Source organism: Callorhinus ursinus, unplaced genomic scaffold (genome assembly GCF_003265705.2).
Source record: "Callorhinus ursinus isolate GAN/ISIS: 27379988/994484 unplaced genomic scaffold, GSC_fseal_2.0 scaffold52, whole genome shotgun sequence".
Taxonomy (NCBI): domain Eukaryota; kingdom Metazoa; phylum Chordata; class Mammalia; order Carnivora; family Otariidae; genus Callorhinus; species Callorhinus ursinus.
The window spans coordinates 4,949,456-4,971,046 of NW_027397114.1; the positions used below are offsets into that span (position 1 = coordinate 4,949,456).

At 54.8% G+C, this 21,591-nt stretch overlaps 1 protein-coding gene and 1 long non-coding RNA gene across 7 annotated transcripts; one reads left to right on the forward strand and one right to left on the reverse strand.

Moving 5' to 3' along the window:
• Positions 1–376: 376 nt before the first annotated feature.
• Positions 377–9,686, forward strand: LOC141370977 (uncharacterized). Of its 3 annotated transcripts, XR_012375534.1 has the most exons (5): positions 377–507; positions 800–1,079; positions 7,712–7,870; positions 9,214–9,345; positions 9,573–9,686. It is a non-coding gene; the product is annotated as an uncharacterized lncRNA (long non-coding RNA). The 3 variants fall into 3 exon arrangements; XR_012375533.1 differs by lacking the exons at positions 377–507; positions 800–1,079 and adding an exon at positions 3,013–3,089; XR_012375535.1 differs by lacking the exons at positions 377–507; positions 800–1,079 and adding an exon at positions 7,039–7,151.
• On the reverse strand, positions 979–19,963 carry MYCBPAP (MYCBP associated protein). 4 transcript variants are annotated; one of them, XM_073883750.1, is made up of 19 exons: positions 19,874–19,963; positions 13,912–14,039; positions 13,145–13,304; positions 12,907–13,010; positions 11,856–12,039; positions 11,490–11,605; positions 10,804–10,954; positions 9,793–9,908; positions 9,590–9,705; positions 9,070–9,178; positions 7,666–7,855; positions 6,998–7,185; positions 5,856–6,002; positions 4,773–5,186; positions 4,268–4,389; positions 3,496–3,611; positions 2,941–3,080; positions 2,583–2,756; positions 979–1,112 (listed from the first exon to the last, which is right to left on the reverse strand). In XM_073883750.1, exons 1-19 carry the CDS (start codon positions 19,914–19,916, stop codon positions 1,011–1,013), a joined length of 2,820 nt encoding a protein of 939 aa, XP_073739851.1. In that variant the 5' UTR covers positions 19,917–19,963; the 3' UTR covers positions 979–1,010. The 4 variants fall into 4 exon arrangements, with proteins under 4 accessions (XP_073739851.1, XP_025715150.1, XP_073739850.1 ...); XM_025859365.2 differs by lacking the exon at positions 19,874–19,963 and adding an exon at positions 19,651–19,858 and having other exon boundaries at positions 2,583–2,753; XM_073883749.1 differs by lacking the exon at positions 19,874–19,963 and adding an exon at positions 19,651–19,858.
• Between the last annotated feature and the right edge of the window lie 1,628 nt (positions 19,964–21,591).

Below are 21,591 nucleotides of genomic sequence, written 5' to 3' on the forward strand. Positions count from 1 at the left end.
GGCATAGCCCCTCTTGGCCTGAGGAACAGAGTGACCTGCTGTCTCCAAAACTCCTCCCACTCTCACCTGGAGGATGCTGCGGCCCATGAGGTTTTTATCCGAAGCACCAAATGCAAAACCAAGCAGGTGGGAGACCGCGGCCACCTCCCCATCTCCCGTCCCCACCTCTGCTCCACCAGCACTTAAGGCTGTTGAGGCCAGCCTCAGCCAAGTTGCTCTTCAAACTCTGGGAGCCTGGAGCCCACTCGGCACAGGAGGCCTGGCCCTGAATGATGATTTTGGCCAGAAAGCCATTCAGGTGCTGAGTCGAGCTGACAGCCGACTTTCCTTTCCAGGAGCCACCTCTTGTCCACTTCCCATTTCTCTGAGCGAGGGGGCGAACGTAATGTCCAGCGGCTGTTTTTAAGGCAAAAAGTGGCTCAAGGGGGCCACCTGGCCTGACACGAGGAGGGGATGAGACAGGCTGCCGAGGACACGGGGACCTGGTCTCTAGGGTCTGACAGTGCGGTAAGCATGATCCCCAGGGACTGGGACTGGGCCCTTGGCCGAGTGGAAGTGGGAGGATCTCAGGGAGCCAGGCCCCATGCAGTCCAGTTCTCCTGGTCTCACACTTGGTCATGCTGGGTGATGACACTTGGGGAAGCCCTGGTTCCAGGAAGCGTGACCCCAAAAGTGTGGGCCAAGGAAGGTCAGAGGCAGGGATTTCAAGGGGTGATGCTGTCTGTCCTGTCACCTGATTCATTCCTTGTCCTGGTAGCAACCTGCTCTTCTGCTCATCATCCCACACATCACCTTCCAGGTGTGTTTCTCCTTCCTCCTGCTGGATGGCTCCAGGAACTAGGAGGAGGGGAATCTGAGGCAGGTGCAACACGGGAGACCCCGGCCATGAGCTGCCCTCATCAAGATCCGACATTCAAGACATGAAGGCCTAAAGGAAGTGGTGGGAACCCAAAAGTTCTTTATTGATTTATTTGTGAGCCAGTTTCCCAGAAGACCCTGGGGCACATGAGTCAGGTGCAAAGACGCAAAGTCTCCTCGACATCCTTTACAGGTCTGAGCTCGTCAGCCAAGACCATCAGGTCAGTCACTAGGGTGTCCAGCAGCCCGTAGACCTGGAAGAACGGGGTGAAATCACAGGCAGAGGGTTGCTCTGTGGAAGGCACCCCCACAAGCGAGCACCCAGCATGCCATGAGGGCGGACAGGTCTGCACCAGGGTGGGAGAGCGGCAGCAGGGGTAAAACCAAACCTGCGGAGATTCTGTAGAACTTTTGTTTTTGCAGATAGTTTTATTTTTCAAACCGTCTGGGGGAAGTAATCCCCCGCACCAGGCCCTTGGGACATATGGGGGCCCAAGAGCCTGGAGTGGTTAAAGGGGTAATTCCAGGGAATGGCGCCCATTTACCCCCAGGGGTGGTCCAGCTCCACCCCCGCCACCCAGAGGCCGGCTTTACTTCTGGTAAGATCACAGATCCTCAGACTGAAATGTCTCCAGGACCGTGCCCTCCCGTGGGACTGGGCCACATGAGCCTTGCCAAGCTGATTCTTCATTGCAGAGAGCCCTCGGATTCCTTTCTAAACCCCATCAACCTTCAGAAATCGCCATGATGTCACCAGCAGCAAACGGAACTTCTGCTCAAACTCAGTCCAGAGCGTTACCCCAATGTACATGACACAATCCCATCTAGCCGTCCGCACCGGAGGCCGACAAAGCACCGCCATTAGACACAGTGACAATCGAGGGTGGCTTTGTGGGCCTCTCCTCCGAGACAGTAACAATGAACGGAACACAAGATCTGGGCGAGTCTCTAAGGACTCGCCGCCTAAGAATGTACCAGCATCAAGTCTCTCCAGTGTGTCACAACCCTTACGCTTGCTGGAAGTTCACTCTACGACGTGCTGTTCCCCCGAGGGACACCTCTGCCAAGATGCACCTCACGCAGAGAGGAAGTGGGAGCAGCAGAAAGGGAGGGGCGTCTGCTCTGTTCCTCTAGTGTGTTTTCCTAACTGCAGCCAGAATGATCTTCCAAGTCAGACTGTGTCACTCACTCCTCCATTCAAACCCTTGTGGACTTCTCATGTCCCTCAGGAAAACCCCAAGTCCCCACAATGGCCTGCAGAACCCCACCTGACCTGTGACTTGTTCCCTCTCAGTGGCCTCTCTGTCCTCTGTCCTCCCAGCCCCCTCCCTCCCCTATGTTAGCTGCCCCCCTCTGCCCAGGGCACGCTTCCTCGATGGCCACAGGGCCACCCCTCACCTCCCTTTGAGTCTGTTCGATGTCACCTTCTCAGGGAGGCTCCCCCACCGCACCCTGGCCTTCCCCACCCCCTGGCCCTGGGTTATCTCTCTCTCTCTCCCAGGGTGCTTGCCACCTAACGTACGGGGCGTGTCGCTTATGCACGAGGTCTGTCTTGCACACCGGGATGCCCTTCACAAGGGCAGCTCTGCTTCCATCTTCCAGCATGGACACACTAGGTGTTGAGTGTTCGTGGAATAAATGGGACGGACGAGGAGGGAGGGGAGGAAGGCCCAAAGAGCAGGTGTGAGCAAGGGGAGGGCTGGGCGCAGGGCTCGTGCCCTCACCTCCGTGTGCAGCCTCTCGGTGTACTTCTCCATGACCAGAGGATCTATGGGTTCCTGAGAAGTGGTTGTGCCGTCGGGGGCAGGTTCTTCCAAGGAAAGCCTGTCCCAACTTGAAGATTTCATTGGTTTTTTGTCCTCCTTTGCCTTGTGCTTCTTGCTGTTTGAATGGTCCTGCTTGGAGAGACGGAGACACACACAGCCTTCAGGAACTCCCGGGGGAGGCCCAGGGCTTTCTCAAAAGCAGCTCACTGGGAGAGCCAGGGCTTCATGCTAGAGCGAGCGCCCACCTGCCGCAGCCCTTCCGACTCCTCCCCTGCCGCCCCCCACCCCGAGGCCCACCCTCTATGTCCCGGCATGCCTCTTTCCCTAGCAACTTGGCTGCTTTTCTGTCCTCTTTGATTCCCAGCTGCTTCTTTTCCTGGGCTGCCCCTTTCCGGTCCTCCTTCCCAAATTTCGTGGTAGTTACTTTCACTTCCGTACCAAGAGGAGACTTTCGATCTAAGGGAGGTGAGTGGAAGACAGCGTGACCTGGCCTCCCAGGCCCCACAGGCAGGGTCGGAAAAGCCAAGGGTCCTGAGCCCTTCATGCTCCCAGACAGGAGCAGAGCGCCCCAGTTCAGGTGCGTGACCTGCAGGACAGGGGCGGGAGGCCTGGTTCCAGTCCCAGCTCCACCACTGCCCCATCTATGGCATGAGCAAGTCATTCAACCTCTCTGGAACTCCGCCTGTAAAACCAGGGGACTGAATGAAGGTGGTGACTCAGGTCGCTTCTAGGTCCCAAATCCTGGCAGTAGACAGGAGGGTGACAGGGCCTACTCCATGGATCAACCTGACGGAGGTCCCACCAGAAGGGCGACCATGGCTGAGGCATGGGGTGGGTGGGGAGGCTCCACGGGGCGGGGCTGCAGTCTGACCTTGCTCTTCTGGAATGTCCAAATAGATGGTGTCCTTCTCGGGCAGGCCCAGCAGAGCCCTCAGCCATAAGGAATGGCTCACCAGGCCATCGATCATATCCCGCCACAGCTGCAAACTAGACAGCAAAGCATACCGGAGAAAGCCATCACCCCTCATCTGCCCTTGAAAGTGTGGAGGCATGGGTCCTTCCCTTCTAGGACAGGGGTGCCCGGGGCTACCAGGGAGGGGGCTGGCAGCCTCACCAGCACCTGTGCCCGCGCTTAGACAGGGATCTGGCTTCCCTCGGGCGGCAGCTGGGGAAGAGTAGCCAGGGACAACAGTTAGGTCAATCTAGGCTCCAGCTTGAGACCCTGGCTAGACTTGGGTCTGGCCCGAAGGGAGCGGGGGGACCTTGCGTGAGATTTCCTAAGGGCCCCAGCGAAGGCGCCCAGCAAGTTCCACACAGAAGTGAGGCTTTCCATGTCCTCACTCTGCCCCTCTCGTCTTTGACCTCCGGTTCCTCCTCGGCACAGTCCTCTGCTCACTGAGAAGGAACCGGGCGAGAGGGTGGGAAAGAGACCGGGCGCTCGCTCTGTTCTACCTGCTCCGGAGGGGCGCAGGTGGCTAGGGGGCTGCTGCGGCAGGTGCCAGAGCGGGGAGTGTCTGCGGCACCTTTCCGCAGCAGCTGGGCTCGAGCAGAGTCCTAGGACTGCGCGCCCAGAACCACAGTGGGGAGGCGGGGCCGCTCTGCGGGGGGGGGGGGGGGGGGGGGGGAGAGAGAGGGACACTTACCACACCTGGTGCAGGAAGTCAGACTGCAGGGGCCTCTGCTCCTGGCACAGCTCCAGGGCTGCTTTGTTGAGCCTGATGAGGGCGTCCTCCCTCTGGTTCTCCTCGGCGAGTGTCATCACTGCCTGGCAGGGTTGTAGGTACATGGGCAACCGTCCCGCCCAGGACACCAAGGGTCCCTGCGTCCTCTAGTGATGGGCCTGGTGCAGTGAGGACAGATGGCCAGGAGCAGATGCAGCCATGGAGCACGGACCTCCCCCAGAACTATGCACCCATGAGCCCCTTCTCCAAGGTGTGCCTGGGTCAGAGAGGGCACCCCCCCAGCCCCACTGCACCATGGTGGCCTAGGCACCGAGACAGAAAGAGATGACCCGAGAGACTGCTTCCTCTGGGTCCTCAGAAGAGTTTGCCCATGGGGGCCAGGGGGACTGCCGGGGCCCTCCCTCAGTGCCCTGGCACCTACCCCCAGACTGCCATCCTACCCACCCCTGCCGAGTCAGGGGAGCACCTTTCTGAAATCCTCCAAGCAGAGATTCCACTCAGGGGGGGTAAGACCATGTAGCTCCCAGGGGCTCTTGGTGTTCCCCAGGTCTGGGCTCTCCTCCACCGGGACGTCCTCCATAATGCTCTTCCGGTGAGAAGCCTGGGCCCCTGCTCCAGGCTTCTGGGACCCAAAAGCATCTCGGGCCTCATTCTCCTGCCGGGTCAGTTGGGATTCTGAGACTGGGCTCTTAAAGTGGGCTGAAGGCTCCCTGTTCACAGAGGGCTTCTCCAGGGAGGCTGGCAGGGGCGCGGCAGCCCGGGCCCTGGGGCTGAGGTGCTCCTCCTTGCGGGGCCCGGCCTCCTCGGCCTTGGGGGTCAAGTTCAAGTACTGGTGCCACAGGCCGTGCAGGCTTTGCACCACTTGGTGCTGGTAATGCAGCTGCAGCAAAGGCAAGAAAAGTCACGTGACGGGGAGGTGGGGGGAGGGGTCCCCAGAGTCCCAGGGAGCCTGCTCCAGTTTCCCCGTTCCCTCAAGAGCAAGATGGAGGCTACAGGGAAGAAGCTAGCAGAAGCCGCTGCGGCCAGAGCAGCTCCTCACTTCCCCTGCCTCCTGAGTATATCCAGCTTGGAGCTTTTTTTGCATTGCATTTCCAAGTAAGATGGGGTTTTTGTTTTTTTAAAGATTTTATTTATTTATTTGACAGAGACACAGCGAGAGAGGGAACACAAGCAAGGGAGTGGGAGAGGAAGAAGCCGACTTCCCACTGAGCGAGGAGCCCGATGTGGGACTCGACCCCAGGACCCTGGGACCGTGACCTGAGTCGGAGGCAGATGCCTAACGACTGAGCCACCCAGGCGCCCCGAAGGATGGGGTTTGAATGAAGGAGTTTGTGAAGCTCTTTTCTGACCAAGCATCCACTTACTTGCTAAGTTATCTGAGGCAAATTACTTAACCGCCCTGGGCCTCAGTTTCCTCACTGTAAAGCGAGGATATAAACAGTCCCCCAGTGGGCGGGCTGCTGTGAGGAGAAAGTGAGTTACTCATGGAAGATGCTCAGAGCGGGCACGGGCGCGTGTGAGGGCGCAGGGGCCGGCGCTGGGCCTGTACCCGAGGATTCCTATGATGGAACAAGTCCTCCTCAGTGAGATAGGCGTCCACAGGGGACTGTACACGCTCCGGGGTCAGGATCCCACTCAGCAGTTCCTGCAGCACGCTCTCCACGATGGTGACTGCTTCGTGCGCAGCCAGCTTGCACTGGGGAGAGGAAGATGGGACAAGATGGCTCAGCCTTTCGAAACCCATGCTGCACCCTCGAGGGAAGCCAGAGCCCTCAGGACTGTGTGCCTTCCCAGGGGTTGAACTCCTGCCACCGTCTGTCTGTCATCTGTCTGTCTGTCTGTCTGTCTCTCTCTCTCTCTCACACACACACACACACACACACTCCTGTTCTCAGACTCAAACCTGCTGGGTATCCCCAAATATCCTTGTTCCCTAAACGACACTGGAAGGATGTAGTGGGGAAGCCAGTTCCAGAGATGTTGCTCCCTCGTGGGGTCCGAAGGTCACACAGTCAACATTTCCCCCAGGTTAGGAAGAAGGGCAAGGAGCAGGGACCCCTGTTTGTGGACATGGCTTGGCCACACCGCTGGTGTCACAGAACAGTGAGTGGAGGGGCGTCGCATGTGAGAGGTAGGTCCTACCGACAGCAAGTAAAGCAGACGTGGCACTTGTCCACAGGACATGACCTGTGCTCGTGGCGGGCTGAGCCCCAGCTAACCGAGTTGGCTCACATCTGGGGGCCGCAGGAGAAAGAGGCGGCTTTCCCCAGAGCGCCTGGAAGCACCGCCCCAGCTGACCAGCTCCGGAACTGACAATGATGTGGGGCCCAGTGCCCATCTCGCTCTCTCTCCGGGTGTCAGCCCCACCAGTTAGGTTTTTTCTCTCTGGTTTTGAAGGCTTGCCAGTTAAATAGGACCCCTAGGGATAGCGTCAGACAACAGTGAACAAACGGTACTTCTAGTAGTTCTGGGGCCCTCCAGGCAGGGTGGGGCAGCAAGCTGTTCCTCCTCTCCGTGCCCACCCACCTTTTACATCACAAAGTGCTAGGGAGCGTTGAGCAAAAACAGCTGCCTGTTTGTGGAACATTCCCCCCTGGGGCTGGGAGAAGCAGGGTGCCTGTAGGCAGCACCAGGAAGAAGTCCAGGGGAACCTATCTGCTGTCCATGGGGCCAAGGTCCTGGGTCTCTTACCTTCAGTAACTTCCTTTCTTCCCTAAAAATGTCCTGGGTCAGGGAGACTGCGTAGAGATTGACCTGCAGGGGAGCCCCTCCTAATAGGGTGGGGTGGGTTCCAAACTCCCAATATTCCCTGAAGATGCCAGCATGCAAAGACTTGAAGAAGAAGGTAAAGGTTTTCGTTTCTCCAGGCAGAATCACACCTGAGAGGGACGGAGACAGAAGTTTTCACCACATAGGAGCTAGCCGCGCCCCAAGCCTGCACGTATACAATTCACTGAGCCCTAAGCCTAGGCATATACAGTTGACTGAGCCCCAGGCAGGGTGACGGATCATCCCAGTTTGCCCAGAACTGATGGGTCTCCTGGGACGTAGGACTTTCGGCTTTCCATGCAAAAACCGGGGAAGTCCCAGGCAAACAGGGATTGGGGGGGGGGGTCGTCCCAGCCTCAGGCCTGAACATAGAGGTCACTGAACCCCTAGAAAGTTTCTGCTCTCTGGTGATTCACTTCTTGGTGTTCTCAAGAGTTTGCTCCCCCAGCTGACATGAACAGTTAGGGACAGGACACAATTCACAGAAGAAGTGAGGCAGGGGAGAGCGGCTCAACCTTACGGGAGCATCAGCCAAACTGTGGCTCCTCACGGACCGAGGACAGGAGGCAGGGAGCAGGGCAGCCAGGTACCTTCCCGATTGTTGAAATAAAACCGCTGCATCCTGTTTCTCTTCAGGCCTTGGAAGGAGTCCAGCTGGGCGCGCCGCCGCCAGTCATACCAAATGGCCACTGTGCCGTTATTGACCGTGGTCAGTTCCGAAGATGTCTTCTCCCCTTCTAGAGTTTCAAAGGTCAAGCGGACGGCAATTCCGACATGCTTCTAGGGAAGGAGGAGGTATGAGAAACGTCTTTGAGGAAGGCTCTGGCCTACGGTGACCAGTTCGTCCTGGTTTGCCAGGGACTTTTCTGGGTTTGGCACCGGAAGTCCCGTGTCCCTGTCTTCCAGGGCCTGGGTGCTCTGCGTGGTATCATGGTACCCCGATAGTGGCCATCTCTGCCATCCCCAGCAAGAAGGGGAGAGAAAACAGATTTTGTATCTGATGAACTGTTCTGCTCCTTAGATCGGAAATCTTTTATTTATTATTTTTTTTAAAGAGAAAGAGAGCTGGGCATGCATGCAAGCAGGGGTGGGCTGAGGGGGTTGGGGGGAGGGGCAGAGGAAGAAGGAGAGAGAGAATCTTTTTTTAGGTTTTTTTTTTTAAAGACTTTATTTATGGGCGCCTGGGGGCTCAGTTGGTTGAGCGACTGCCTTCGGCTCAGGTCATGATCCTGGAGTCCCAGGATCGAGTCCCGCATTGGGGGGGGGGGGGTCCCTGCTCAGCAGGGGGGCTGCTTCTCCGTCTGACCCTCCCCCCCTCATGCTCTATCTCATTCTCTCAAATAAATAAATAAAATCTTAAAAAAAATAAAGACTTTATTTATTTGAGAGAGAGGAGAGAGAGAGCGCGCGCGCGCGCTCGCGCATGAGCAGGGGGGAGGGGCAGAGGGAGAGGGAGAAGCCCCACTGTGCAGGGAGCCCAATGTGGGGCTCCATCCCAGGACCCTGGGATCATGACCTGAGCCGAAGGCAGACACTTAACCGACTGAACCACCCAGGTGCCCAGGAGAGAGAGAATCTTAAGCAGGTTTCATGTCCAGCATGGAGGCCGACATGGGGCTCAATCTCATGACCCTGAGATCATGACCTGAGCTGAAATCAAGAGTCGGAAGCTTAACCGATGAGCCACCCAGGCGCCCCCTAAAGAATATTTTAGAACTTTCTTGAAGCCATACCTGTTTGAGAAGGTTTGCTTATTTACATGCTTGGGGGCTAGGTACAAACTAGGTGGCTTGTGACAGTCTCTTTTCAGCCTTGTGATTTTATTCTGGTGCAAGTTAGCACTGCTGTTACCATTTTCAGACATGCCGAACGCATGACCAGATAAAAATGCAAATAGGTGACTGTCCAGGCTCCTTGTGACTGCCACAGTCACCCTGCGACTGCACCTGAGGGAGGCCCTTCCAGCAGGTGGGCGAGGGTGGAAGCAGTTTTACCTTGTCCTGTGGGTTACTGCCTCTGATCCAGCAAGCTGGCTTCCCACAGAACAGCAGAGAAGGGCCAAGAATAGGCATGGGGACCACATCAGGGTAACTGGCCAAGTCTCTGTAAGAAAAACCAATGACTTATTTTCTCCGAAGCTACCACAGTCTTGCCCCACGGAGCCCAGGGAAATGGCTGCCAGGAGGTCTGGAGAGGTGCCTGGCTCTGCCCTCTGATGAAGTACCCTCAGCTCCACTCGGGCTTCACTTCGTCCTGCTCTGTTCCTACAGGTGGGCACTTCTCGGACTCACAGAGACTCTTCACGCACGGCACTTACCACCAAAGGAATGGCCAGGAAATCCCCATTAGGGGCTGGTTGCTAGAAGGGAGCTGGTGCAGGTGTTGGAAGGGGCCCAGAGAGAGGCTGGGATGGAAGCACCTGGATTTCAGAGGGGGGAGTCTGCCCTTCATACTGTGGGTGCCAGGGGAGGCCACTCTTTCCAACCTCTCTCCCTAGGGCCCAGGCCGACTCACAAGGGCACCATGTCTTCAGAGGAGCTTTCCCGGTTCCTATCAAATACTGAATAGTCTTCCACCTTAACAGTCGTGAAAGGCTGCCCTCTGCCCACCACCTCCAGGCCATCAATATCCTCAGAGAGACCGAGAAAGGGAAGATTAGCTGACTGAAGACAGGCGCTTCTTGAGGGGCTTTGGACCCGGCACAGAGGCGTACTGACCTGCTGGCTAAAATCCAGCTCTGCCATGACCTTCCGCAGCTCCGTGCGTCGGTAGATCAGGAACAGACTCCGATCCCAGGTGTAGCGGTACGGAGCCTCCTTCTGGGCCAGCAGTCCTAGAGCAGCAGGGTCCAGGGGCCCTCAGCACAGTCGGCTGTGGTGGCCTCTCCCTGCCCACCCTCAAGGGCTCCATGAGCACTCACCCCAGCACCATTTCTGGGAAAGGGGAGAATACAGCTTCCCTGTGCAGCTGGACTCCGGTTCTCCCGCCCTGTACCTACCGCCTCAGGGGCCCTATGCAGGACTCTTGCAAGATCAGCTTGCAACCCTGCAGACCTTCGGATTATCATCACAATAACAGCTACATTTGACTGAGTGCTTCACAGCCCCGCCCAAACCTCTCACCACACACCCTGTCTCCTTTAACACTCTCACGTCCCACGTCCCACGGTACTTTACAGATGGGGAAACTGAGGACCAGAGAGCTTAAGTAACTCGCTGGAGTTCGCAAACCCAACACAGCCAGGGCCTGAACCCAGCATAGAAATAGCATGCAAACCACAAATGCAAGCCATGGACGTCATTTAAAATTCCCTAGATGCCACACTGGAGAAGGTGAAAAGAAACAGATAAAATTCACTTTAGTAATATAGTTTAACCCAACAGATCAAAAATAGTACCATTTCAACATGTAATCAATGTAAAAATGATTAATAAAGTATATTTTTTAGTACAGTCTTCGAAACCCAGCGTGTAGTTCACATTTACGGCACACCTGCGTCCACGCTAGCCACATTCCAGGTGCTCAATGCCCACGAGCCACGGCGGCCGTGTGGACAGAGCAGCCCCACGGCCCCTACTCCCACTCGCCCCCCTCCCCCTCCTTTCTCCGTCTTACTGCAGGGGGGCTGGACCTCCGGCAGTTATGGGCCTCCATGCCAGGCCGTTCTCACTCCAGAGCCACGCTGTCCCCCCTCCTAGGCCAGCCAGCGTTTCCAGCCCGCTCCTCACCCATCTCTGCCTGGATGCACTGGGGCTTCCTGACGGAAGTGATCGGTTCCAGGAGGCCACGCTGAGCTTTTGTCTTGGTCATTACCAGACCCGTCATTTCATCTCCCAGGTATTCCAGGCGACTCCAGAACCCACTGGTCTCCTCACAGCTCTGGCAAGGAAGGACATGGGAGTCAGATCGCCTGGGCTCTTTGGAGAGAGGCTGGTGGAGGTGGGGGCGCCCGGGGGCACAAGAGTGCCACAGACTTCAGAGGCTTCCCCTGGGGGGATTCGCTGCCGCCCTGAGAGCAGGACAGAAGCATCCCCACTTTGTTTTTTGGATGCCCTGCTGTAGCCCCAGACGGACGGCACTGCACTGACAAACCACAGCGCAGGATGGTGCCCCGAGTCACCTGAAAGCTGGAGCCTCAGCTTTTAGGAGAACACTGAGGCTATTCTAACCACCCAGTACCCGTGATATCTTTCCCCTCAAACTGACTACCACTGACCACCACGGGCCGAGTAACCTAGCTAGCCAGGCGGCCGGAATGCCCGATAAGGACCAATGATAGGATTTAGTAAAGGCCTTGAGGGCTTAACAATGCCTTGCAATGAGCAGATTCTTTTGTTCCTAACTGCAACCTGAGGCAGCCATCGCTGGGCCCAGACCGGCTCCTCACAAGAGCACTTGGGAACTCTGTCCCTACCTTCCCATCATGCTGTGTTGAAAGTGTTCGGTCAATGAGCTCCCGCTCCTCCTGGATGTGTCTGTAGGTCTCCCCAGTGTGCATCAGCAGCTCACTCACTGGCTTCTTCAGGCGTTCTAGAGAGCGCGAGAACCAAGAACGCAAACCCTCCCTCAAGTCAGAACAGGGGCCCTAGCACTGCGCACGGGTCAGCCCCATGGCTGGGCTGATTTCAGGACCCACTAAGAGCAAGAAGCACTTGGGAGTGGATGGCACAATGTGACCAGCCGGAATCCAGGCTTCGGTGAGGTGGAGGGACAGAAAAACACAGCAGTGGAGCCCCGGTGGTGGCCAAGGCCCAGCGGGAACCCTGTCCCCTTTGCTCACCACTGAGGGCTTCCTGCTGCTTCTTCCGCAAGGCGACGTGGCGCTGCCAGTTTTTGAGAAAGTTGTGCTGAGGAGGTGGGGCCCAGGGATGTGCCTTCTCTTCTTTTGGGGCTTTCTGCTTTGGCTCTTCTTTAGCAGACATGAGGGTCACCAGACCCGGCGGGGTGCGTATCAGCTCAGCCAGCTGAAAAGTACAGGGAGAGCATGTGGAGGGCAGCTAGCGGACGTGGAGCCAGGGCTGAGCAGAGACATCTCCAGGCCTCACCCCCTGCTGTGCTCCCCCTCTGCTCAGAGTCCCTCCTCTTCTGGACCCTAATATAGCAAGTGACGGAACCAGGGAGCCTTGGAAGCCCCCGTCAGAGCCCTCTCTTTCAGATGGGAATCTTTGTTCTGAGACGGTGGTCAGCCATTCTGTCTCTCTGTCCCCCTCACAACTGATGCTAATTGACACCTTCACCTGCAGGGCGACAGAGTCATTTTTATATGACCCCAGGCCTCTTAGCACCAGACCTGTCAGAGATGTTCTGCCTGGAGCCAGGGAAGCAAAGGAGCGGAGAGCGAGCAAAGCACTGCACGCCGGGAAAGTCAGACAGACAGACAGAGAGACAGACAGACATGCGGCCCCGGGAGCTGTGGGAAGCCACCCTCCTTCCCCGTGTGCACGGAAGAGGAGAGCAGGCCAGGCACTGAAGAAGGCATAATGAAGCCGGTGCACAGAGGAGTGGAGGGCAGTGGGGGAGCGGGAGCCCCGAGCCCTGCTGCCTCTCCGGGTCCAGTCTGGAGTCGGACACCCTCTGGCTTTGGGGGTCCTTGAGGTGCCTCTGTATCCTTATAGTGAATTGCTGACTTCAGCTGAAGCTAGTTTAAGTGGCTTCACTCTTTCGGGGGAGGGTCACGAGCACTTCAGATTCCAGGGCCCAGAGACTGGTACTATCTCTGTAACTCCAGTCCCCCAGTCCTGCTTGACTCCGTCAGGTGGCTAAGACCCAAACGGCTTCAGTGACTTCTTCCCCCCAACTCCCCCCACCCCAGCAGCTCTGTACAAACCAACCTGGGTGTTCCCTTGAGCAACTGCAATTCTCTTAAAGTCCTGGAGACTCCCCAAGATGTGGTGAGGCAGGATCTGGTCACAGTCATGGAAGCTGTCACCTGGGCCTGGGTGGAGGGGAGCGGGGGGGGAAGGACTAGCTCATGTCAACATTTCGAGGGGGTTACTTTCTGAGGGTGACCCAGCTTCCTCTCAAGGCCGGCCCATGAACTCAGAGGCCAGGGCCAAGGCGGGGCCATACCAGAGTAGTCCAGGGGCTTCGTGGCTGCATCTGGAATAGCAGGATGTGCTACTAAGTGGCAGACCTTCCTCTTTGGATCCTTGGGCTTGAGTTTACGGATGATAAATTTCTGGGTAATGGCAGGTCTATCTTGTGTCTTAATAAAGCAAGGAATGTGTTGCTAAAACAAAACAAAACAGAGGAGAGTTCCACTTGAGATCAGGAGGAGGAAAAAACACCACCCATCTCCTCTGTCCCAATTCTTGGTGGAATTCCTGAAGGCTGACAAATCTGTTGCTCCAGCTCTGTCCATATGCTCTGTTGAGGAAATGCCTATGCCACAGACATAAGGCTCAGTAATATCCGGGAGGAAAAAAGTAACATTTAAATCCTCCAGACAGTGCAGGTGAGAAGTGGCTGACTCTTCCAGGTAAAGCATGGGGGTAGGGTTTAGCAGCTGTATCCACATCTGTAACATACTTCTCAGACTCATTTTCCCTTCTGTGAAATGGGGATGACAGGCACTTGCCTCCAGGAGAAGCGAGACACCTCAACATCTCATTTCCCTATGGTTCTATAGGACTCTCAGCAATGTTAAAACAAACAACATAGTAAATTCCTTTAGATGCAAAAGTGCAAAGAATCTGTGTTCAGTTTTTCTGTGGAATTAGACACTCCCTCTGAGTAGGGAGGTGGTGGAGAGACAGGGGACATGGTTGATGTTCTAGACCACACAGACTGACCTGGAAATGCTCCTGCAGTAAGGGATCCCTGGACTTTATCCTTACCTTCTTCAGGTCTTCCTTCTTAATGGCTAAGGCAAGAATATCATCCCCTTGTAGGATATTGCTAACAGGTTCAGGTTCTTCCTGAATGGGGGGTGTGGGCTGTTCAGCTACCTTTGCCCGCTTCCTTTCTAAAGAGAAGCAGAAAGATACAAGTACTGAAATATATATATATATATATTTATATATATATATTTCTATTCTATATATATTTCTAATATACAGTATATATTCTAATATAGATATATAATATATTCTAATATATAATAGCTAATATCTATCTACATTAGATTCCATGGTGGAAGGCAGAGCTCAACACCTAGACAGACAGCAGAGGCTGCCAAGATAGCCTGGAGTTCTCTCTTGAAGGTCCCCCTGCCTGTCCCCCTTGGCCTGCTACAGTGACTGGAACTTTTGGAGCTGGAGTTGAGATCCGAAGACAGTCCATTCCAGGCTGTGCTACTTAAGAGCTATACAACCTTGGGTCTATCACCTACCCTCTCCTGGTCTCCGTCGAGAAAGCTGGATTAAAGCAATGGCTCCCAAATATTAGTCAGATGTCTGCCTGAGGGTCTTCTGAAGAGTCTTACTAATACAGCTTCCTGGCTACTTTGTGGGGCCAGGGCCAGGGCCAGGGAAACTATTTTTTTAAACCCCCCTAGGTGGTTCTGATGCACAGGAGTTTGGGACAACTGGACTAGATGCTTTCTCAGCCTTCCCCCTTGCTGGCATTGATGCATTGTCCTAGGGGAAGACTTCAGGTTTCTTAGGACATTGGCTAAAATGCAGATGCTCTGGGGGAAGCAGAGCATTCACCCCTGAGCATTTATTTCACATTCTTTCATGTAGTAAATACTGTTTAAGCATCTAGCCAGGCACTGTGCTAGGCTCTGGGGACGTAAGGCAGAGTCTCAGGCCTCTAAGAGCACAAGCCTGGGAGACTAGACTGTCAAACAGGGTCACTGAACTAGGGTCACTATGGGGGCATCCAGCGGGACCCCAGCCCCCTGTGCGGGGCAGTCAGGGAGGGCTTCCTGAGGAGGTGATGTTTAAACTATGAGCTGAAGATGACGGAACTTAGACACAGGAAACACACTGGGGAACAGGCATGCCAAAGGGAAGAGCACGAAGAGGCCTAGAGGCAACAGAATAGAATGGGCATCTGGAACTCCAAGCACATTTTTTAAATAGCTGGAGTGCAGCAAGGTGGGGGGTAGGAAGCAGTGCTTAGGGAGGGAAGTAGGCACCACATGGCCAAGAACTTGGTGAGCTGTGTAAAGGACTTCAGTCTTTACCCTGAGGGTCACAACACGGCAAGGAATGGATTAGGGGGTGCAAGACGGAGTAGCGGGGGACTCTTTAGGAGTCTCCTGGGGGAATGAAGGGTTTGACAAAAGCAGCTCATGGGACTGGAGGAAAGTGGAGAGATCTGAGCCTATTTCTCACACGAGCCGTCAGGAGCACAGCACTGAGAACTCGTGGACAGAGCAAGTCACTCCCCAGTGAGGACACCCTCCCTGACTTCCTTCCACAGACGTGGGTTTATGGTTTCAAATGCATCTTGTTGCTCTGCCTAGGGTCCTCCTGTCTGCTGCCCCCTGGTTTAGAGTGATTGGACGTAAGGCCCGACACAGAATCATCAAAAGAAAGCCCAAGTCCTGCCTTCAGGGGCTTTAAAACAAAACTTGGTTTTGTCCACTGCTACTCCCAGTGCTCTAATTTGTAAGGGCCCATATCATTAAAACATCAAAGCAGGGGTTTGGATGACCCAAATCAAATGTTTTTAGGAAATGCCCACATGGTGGCCAAAAAACCCATGACACAATCATCCCAACGTAACTCTAAATGCAGCCTATCGGTCAGAGTCCTCTCCTCAGCAATGGCGCCAGCAGACACCCAGGATATCCGTCAGTTAAACCACATGGCACACACGCAAACAGGGCCGACTGGCTTGACCCCGAGTTCTGGTCCCATTCGGCACCATATGTGGAGGTGCAGCCTTAGGTTTTCGTTTCCACTTCCTCTCTCCCTTCAACACAAAGTTGCCAACATTGGTGGTCGTTCAAGAGAACTGGTAGCAGTTGAAGGCCCGCTTTTATACACATGTTGGGCACCTGGCTGGCTCAGTTGGAGGAACATGTGACTCTTGATCTCGGGGTCATGAATTCAAGCCCCACACTGGATGTAGGGGTTAAATAAATAAATAAATAAACGAACGAACGAACGAATGAATAAATAAATAGATTTTACTTAAGTAAATACTTTGGAATTATTTCTATTTTCCAGGACATGTGCTTCCTCCATCTGTCACCTCGGCTGGGTCTACAGCTTTCTAAGGGATTACACATCTCCAGATGTGTGCTTTTTACTGGTGGGTGTGTAATTACCATGTGTAAATTTATAAACCTTCAACATTGCTAAAGGTTTCCGAAATCGTGAAACTCTGCTCTGAGGTTTTTCTGAGGTTATCTTGAATGCAGTTCAAAGCTCTGATATAGCATACAGTGAGGGAGGAGTGTGCTCTAGTTAAGGGGACATCTTTAGAAAAATGATATATACATTTTAAACTTCAACTCACCCTAGAGAATATTTACCAAGTACCCTGAGGAGCTGAAAACTGCAGCAGACACTGACACACACCAGCATCACATAAGGGCCTGGGTTAGTGGCACAGACAAGGTGTTTGGTTACACACCAAAGAAGGAACAAATGGATGTGGATCATACAGGTTAGGGCTATAAAGAAAGGTTCAGAAGAGCAGGTGCAGGGGTCAGAGGCTGAGTTAGGCCCTGAGGGACCGGAAGCCTTTGGACAGGCAGAGCAGCAAACAGAGGTGTTTCAGGTGAGGTCACAGAGCAAAGGTGAAGGCAGGGCAGAGCATGGCATATGTGGGGCATGGTGACACAGGAGGCTTGTTGGGGAGGTGGGGGTGCTATTGGGGATGATAGAAAAACCAGGGCATGACAGCTTGGTAAAGTAAGGCTGAAGCATCTGTCTTCTTGCCGGCAGGAAGGAAGTTTGGTCCAGGAGAGTGCACTGGTAAAAGCAGCATTTCAGAGTGATTCATCCAATAAGGGTAAGCCAGGTGGACTGGGGGCTGGGCGGGGGAGGGTGGTGGTATGGAGAGGCTTGTTGGGAAGAGCAGGGAGGAAGGACTATTGTGTGTGGGGGGGTCATTTCAGGACCTGTGGGAGAACTCAGCAGGGTCCAAGATATGTCTCACTACTCTAAACCTATGGAGGCTCAGCTATTTCCTGTTGTTTGATCTGGAAACCCAAGCTGAGTCGGGCTTCCGGTAAGCGTCATAGCTGGCATTTCTCCCTTGATCCTGGCAGCTGTGAGGGGGTCAGAGACCAGCCCCCTTGCACGGGGCAGTGGGGTGATATTTCAGCTGGAGCTAGGCCAGGCAGTTGGAAGCAAGGTGCTCAGATGGGGTAGGGGTGGGGGAAGAGGGGGAAGCTTTGGAGGGAGAAGAAACCTGGCCTCGAGTTTTCTGTTTTTCGTGTTATCTAACGTTATCTTTTTTCAGTGTTGATCAAGGTCTTTGGGAAATCCTGACTTCAGGGGATTGCATGGGGGAACCAAGGGAGAGGCTGTCCCTACCAGGGCTGAGCTCTACTTATCAGGGAGGGGCATCTGGGACTGCTGGGAGTCTTCCCGGTTTCTTAACAAAAGCAGGGAGAAACCTGGAAGTCAAAAGGGCTCACGTCCCTAAACAGATTTAGAGTCACAATATTTGCTTGCCTTTTTGCTTGTAATTCAGAGACCCTGGAAAAACAGAGCATGAGATTATATTTGTTGATTGGCTGTGTTATATGGGGGGGGAATAAAAGTATTGTGCTACTACATTACTGACACCCCCTGAGATATCAGGGGGGAGAAAAGGGGGGGAAAAGGCATCTTGCATGCTAAACACTGGTTTTTTTTTTCCCTCCTCACCCTGGTGCGTGTTCTCAACTCAAATGGCTATTTAACAAACTACATCTCCCCTTCTTAAAAATAAATATGTAGTGATAAATCTTTCCTTGAGTTGTTTACAGCAGAAAGTTCAAATCTGGTAAGATCCAGAAACTAGGTATGCAGGAGGCAATAGCTAGGAAAGCCCTTGACGGCCCTTGGGAAAAGGGCCCAGCTCTTTCTCTTTCTCTCTCGACTGTTAAGAATTATATCATGAGGGGTGCCTGGGTGGGTCCTGGAATCGAGCCCCATGTCCTCGGTGGGCTCCCTGCTCAGCAGGGAGTCTGCTTCTCCCTCTCCCTCAGCCCCTCCCCCCCCCACCGGCTCATGCTCAGTCTCTCTCACTCTCTCAAATAAAAATAAATCTTAAAAAAATTATATCATGAAACAGCCTCTCAACCCAGCCTAAACTGGACTTTTATACTATGAAGAGGGATTAAAGCCAGCCATACTAACTAAGCAGTCCTCCCAGGGGCCCCGGCAGACCTGCCCCTCTCCTCACACTGAGCTTTCACCACTGCTCTGAGGCCAGCTTTGGGTCTCCCCAGGGCCTGCAAGAGCATGCCCAGACTTTCTGACCTAGCAAGTAAAGCCCTTGCTTGGTCTGGCCCCTGCCTACCTGTGCAGCCCTACCTGGCTCCCTCCCTCTCCTCCACACCCACCACCTCTGCCCTGGCCACCAATGTCCTAGTTCCATGCCTCAGCTCATGCTGCTCCCTGCTCCCTAGACCTGGAGAAGCAAACTGCCTTTTGGGGGGTGAGGGGGAGAGGGAGGGGAGGAAGAAGGCCAGCCACAGATGTCACCTACTTCAGAAAACCTTCCCCCCAGATTCTAGCATCTAAGGCCTGGGTCAGGTGCTCTGAGCCCCTTTAACCACTTAGGGATCCCTATATGACAGCATTGATATTTGTCTGGTTCCCCTTCTGGTAGTTCACTAGACTCTGTTTCTTGTGGGCCAGGGTCACACAGTGAATACTGACACCGTTGCTGCCCAGCACGGTACCCACACACAGCAGGCCCTCAACAAATGGAAACAGCAAAAAATGGAGACGGGGTGAGCTGCAAATGGGAACATGTCCATGGGGGTCAGTCTGCAGTCAGACACCCTGGGACTCTGCCACCTGCAACCAGAGGGTGGCTGAGGTGGCCAGGACGTAGTCATGTCTGCAACGGGCTCCAGGTTAAACAAGTGGGACAGGTGTCATCCATCCGGAAAGGATATACGGGGTGGGAAACAGAACTGGCCGAGTTAGGCCTTACTTCTGGGATTTTCCAGCAGGCCTCTTAGGTGGACACCCTCAAAGAATCCCCCCGCGGTGTTGGTTTCACCACCTCAACATGTTTCTTGCATTCTTTCCTGAATTTCTTTTCCCAAGGGCTCCGGGTCCCGAGCCTTCTGAAACTCTTTCCCGACTCTTCTGCACCCCACCCAGTGGAGGGCTCTTGCCTTCAGAGTCCCACCCTACGATATGGTTAGAGGTAGAAGTCTCCTATGCCTTCCTGCCCAAGGCCATCTCCCCAGCAGTTGATCCCTGAGGCCTCTGTCAGTCTTCCTGTGTCCCCATCCCCAAGGCCCAGTGCACTGGACCCTCTCCCTTCGGGGGTCGCTGCCTTGTACATCATCCCTGAGGCATGGGGTACGCCTTGTTCCGTACCCCATTCCCCCGTGATCTTTACCTCCATCCTGGTGTCACCCCCGTCCTCCAGGCCCCGTGTCGTGAATCCCATCCAAGAACCCCAACCCCTGTCGGGTTCTCCTGAGTTCCCAAGGAGCCAGCGCCAACCTTTAATGACTTCTGCGGCCTCCAAAAATTTGTTTGCAGGTATTCTGAGGCGGGAGTCCTTCTTTAGAGACTTCATGATGTCGCCACGCTTCATGTGAGCGTGGCCCTGCGCCGCGGGGACCTGGGATAACGAGGCTGTGCGGCACCCCGGCGACCCCGCGCGCGCGCCCTCCCGCCAGCGGCCGCCAACGCGTCCATAGCAACCAGCGTCCCGCGCACCCACCGATCAACTTGGGCGGAGACTGCTTGGCAGCCATCTTTTTCATCCGGCCACGCCCACGTGCCCGCGGCGGGCCGCTCCTCCGGCGCGCGGATCCCGAGCACAGCGCCCGGCTGGGGGCGTGACGTCACAGGGGGCGCCGGCGAGCGCCGTGACGTCAGCGGCCAGCGGGGGCGGGGCGAGGCCCCCCAGCGCTGGGGGAGGTGGGCGGAAGGCCTGGGTCCGGGCGGCCCCGGCTCTGGCCTTCGCTCTGCGCCTCCAGACAGCCGCGGCCCGATCGTTCCTTTCACGCCATGCCGAAACCCCCTGCGTGGCTTCCCGTGGGTTTCAGTGACCTGGTGGCCCCTGCCTGTCCCCTCCGGCCACCTGTGTCCTTCCCCACCGCCCGCGCTCGCTACAGGCCTTCCGTCACTTCCCAGATACTCCAGGCTTTTACCCCGACTTGGGCCCTTCTCATACTGCTGGTTTCAGCCCTTGGATATGCTGCCCTTGACCCATGAATTTAAAGTAGCTCCTCCGTGGTCTCAACTTTATAATTGCACCCAGTTTATTTTTTTCCTAGAGCCCTAACGCATTCTCGAGTTACCCTGTTTGTTGAGGGGGTTGCCCGTTGTCGAGTTCGTTGTGAGAATGTAAACTCCATAAGAACATGGCAGGCCTATCACTTGTCCCCACCCTAACCCAAGTTTAGCACATAGTAGTCACTCAAACTGTGTGGAGTAATAAAGGGGGTTTAGAGCCAGACTTCCTACTTGCTAGCTGTGTGTTCTTGGACCAGCCCCTTGACCTCTCTGAGCCACACTTTTCTCACTTATAAAATGGAGGTCACAATGCCTCTCACACAGGCCACTGTCAGGATTAACTGAGAGTATGCATTTAAACTACTCCCTACAGGGCCCTCCGTAAGCTGGAGAATCTTCTCAGTCAGTTCTCAAAATGATGCTGGGGTTGGGGAGCTGCACTCTATACCCATTTTACAGATGAAAAAACTGAGGTCTACAGAAGAAGGGGATATAAAATCACCTGACTAGCAAGAAGTACAATTTGAACCTGGTTCTCCCAAATCCAAGGCCAGGACGCTTTTTGCCCCGTCCTCTGGGCCAGGTCCGAGCTTTGCTGCAGTCTGCCCTAGACAGGGGAAGAAGTAGGGAGGATGCTTGTAAGGGTGGTTAGTCTCCGGGCTCCCTGTGTTTTCCTCATTACTGGGCCTCTCCCAGGGTGCACAGTCTCTTCATGCCCCTCTACATGGTTGCTCCTCTTATGACTGAGACAACCTCCATGGGCAGCCTCTCTTTTGCTCTCGGAGGCCCAAGCACCGGCTTCCTTCCACCCCTCCCCCCAGCCCTCCCAGGGAGTCCTCAGTTCAGTTCACTCCATGAACATTTATGGAGCACTTATGATACACCAAGCTGATCACTGAGTCATCTGGGCTGGCCAGGAAGCAGACACTGAGATGGGGGTAGGAGTGCAAGATGTTTATTGCCTGGAGGAGCGGGGGTGTGGTAGGGCCTATGAAAGATGAAGGGGGGGAGCAGCAGGATAGAGCCTGGGCTGGGAGAGCCTCAGACTGTTTTGCATATCCAACAAAGTGGTGGGCCTCTGGGGCAAAGAACGTTCATCAGAGGCTGTCTGCTAACTGCACTCCTTGCAGGTGAACAGTAAGTTCTTTCTTGAAGAAAGAAACCTGGAGCTCTGTGACATATGGAGGAAAATAAGAAACA

Bases quoted from the DNA above. Each gene is read 5' to 3' on its own strand.
- MYCBPAP (XM_073883749.1), bottom strand. From the start codon at position 19,744: ATGAAGCGTGGCGACATCATGAAGTCTCTAAAGAAGGACTCCCGCCTC. The intron at 9,909-10,803 runs GTGAGGAGCGGG...CTGCTGCTCTAG, and splicing joins GTGCATCCAGGCAGAGATGG to GACTGCTGGCCCAGAAGGAG. The intron at 4,390-4,772 runs GTGCTCCCCTGA...CAACCCTGCCAG, and splicing joins GCTTGGAGGATTTCAGAAAG to GCAGTGATGACACTCGCCGA.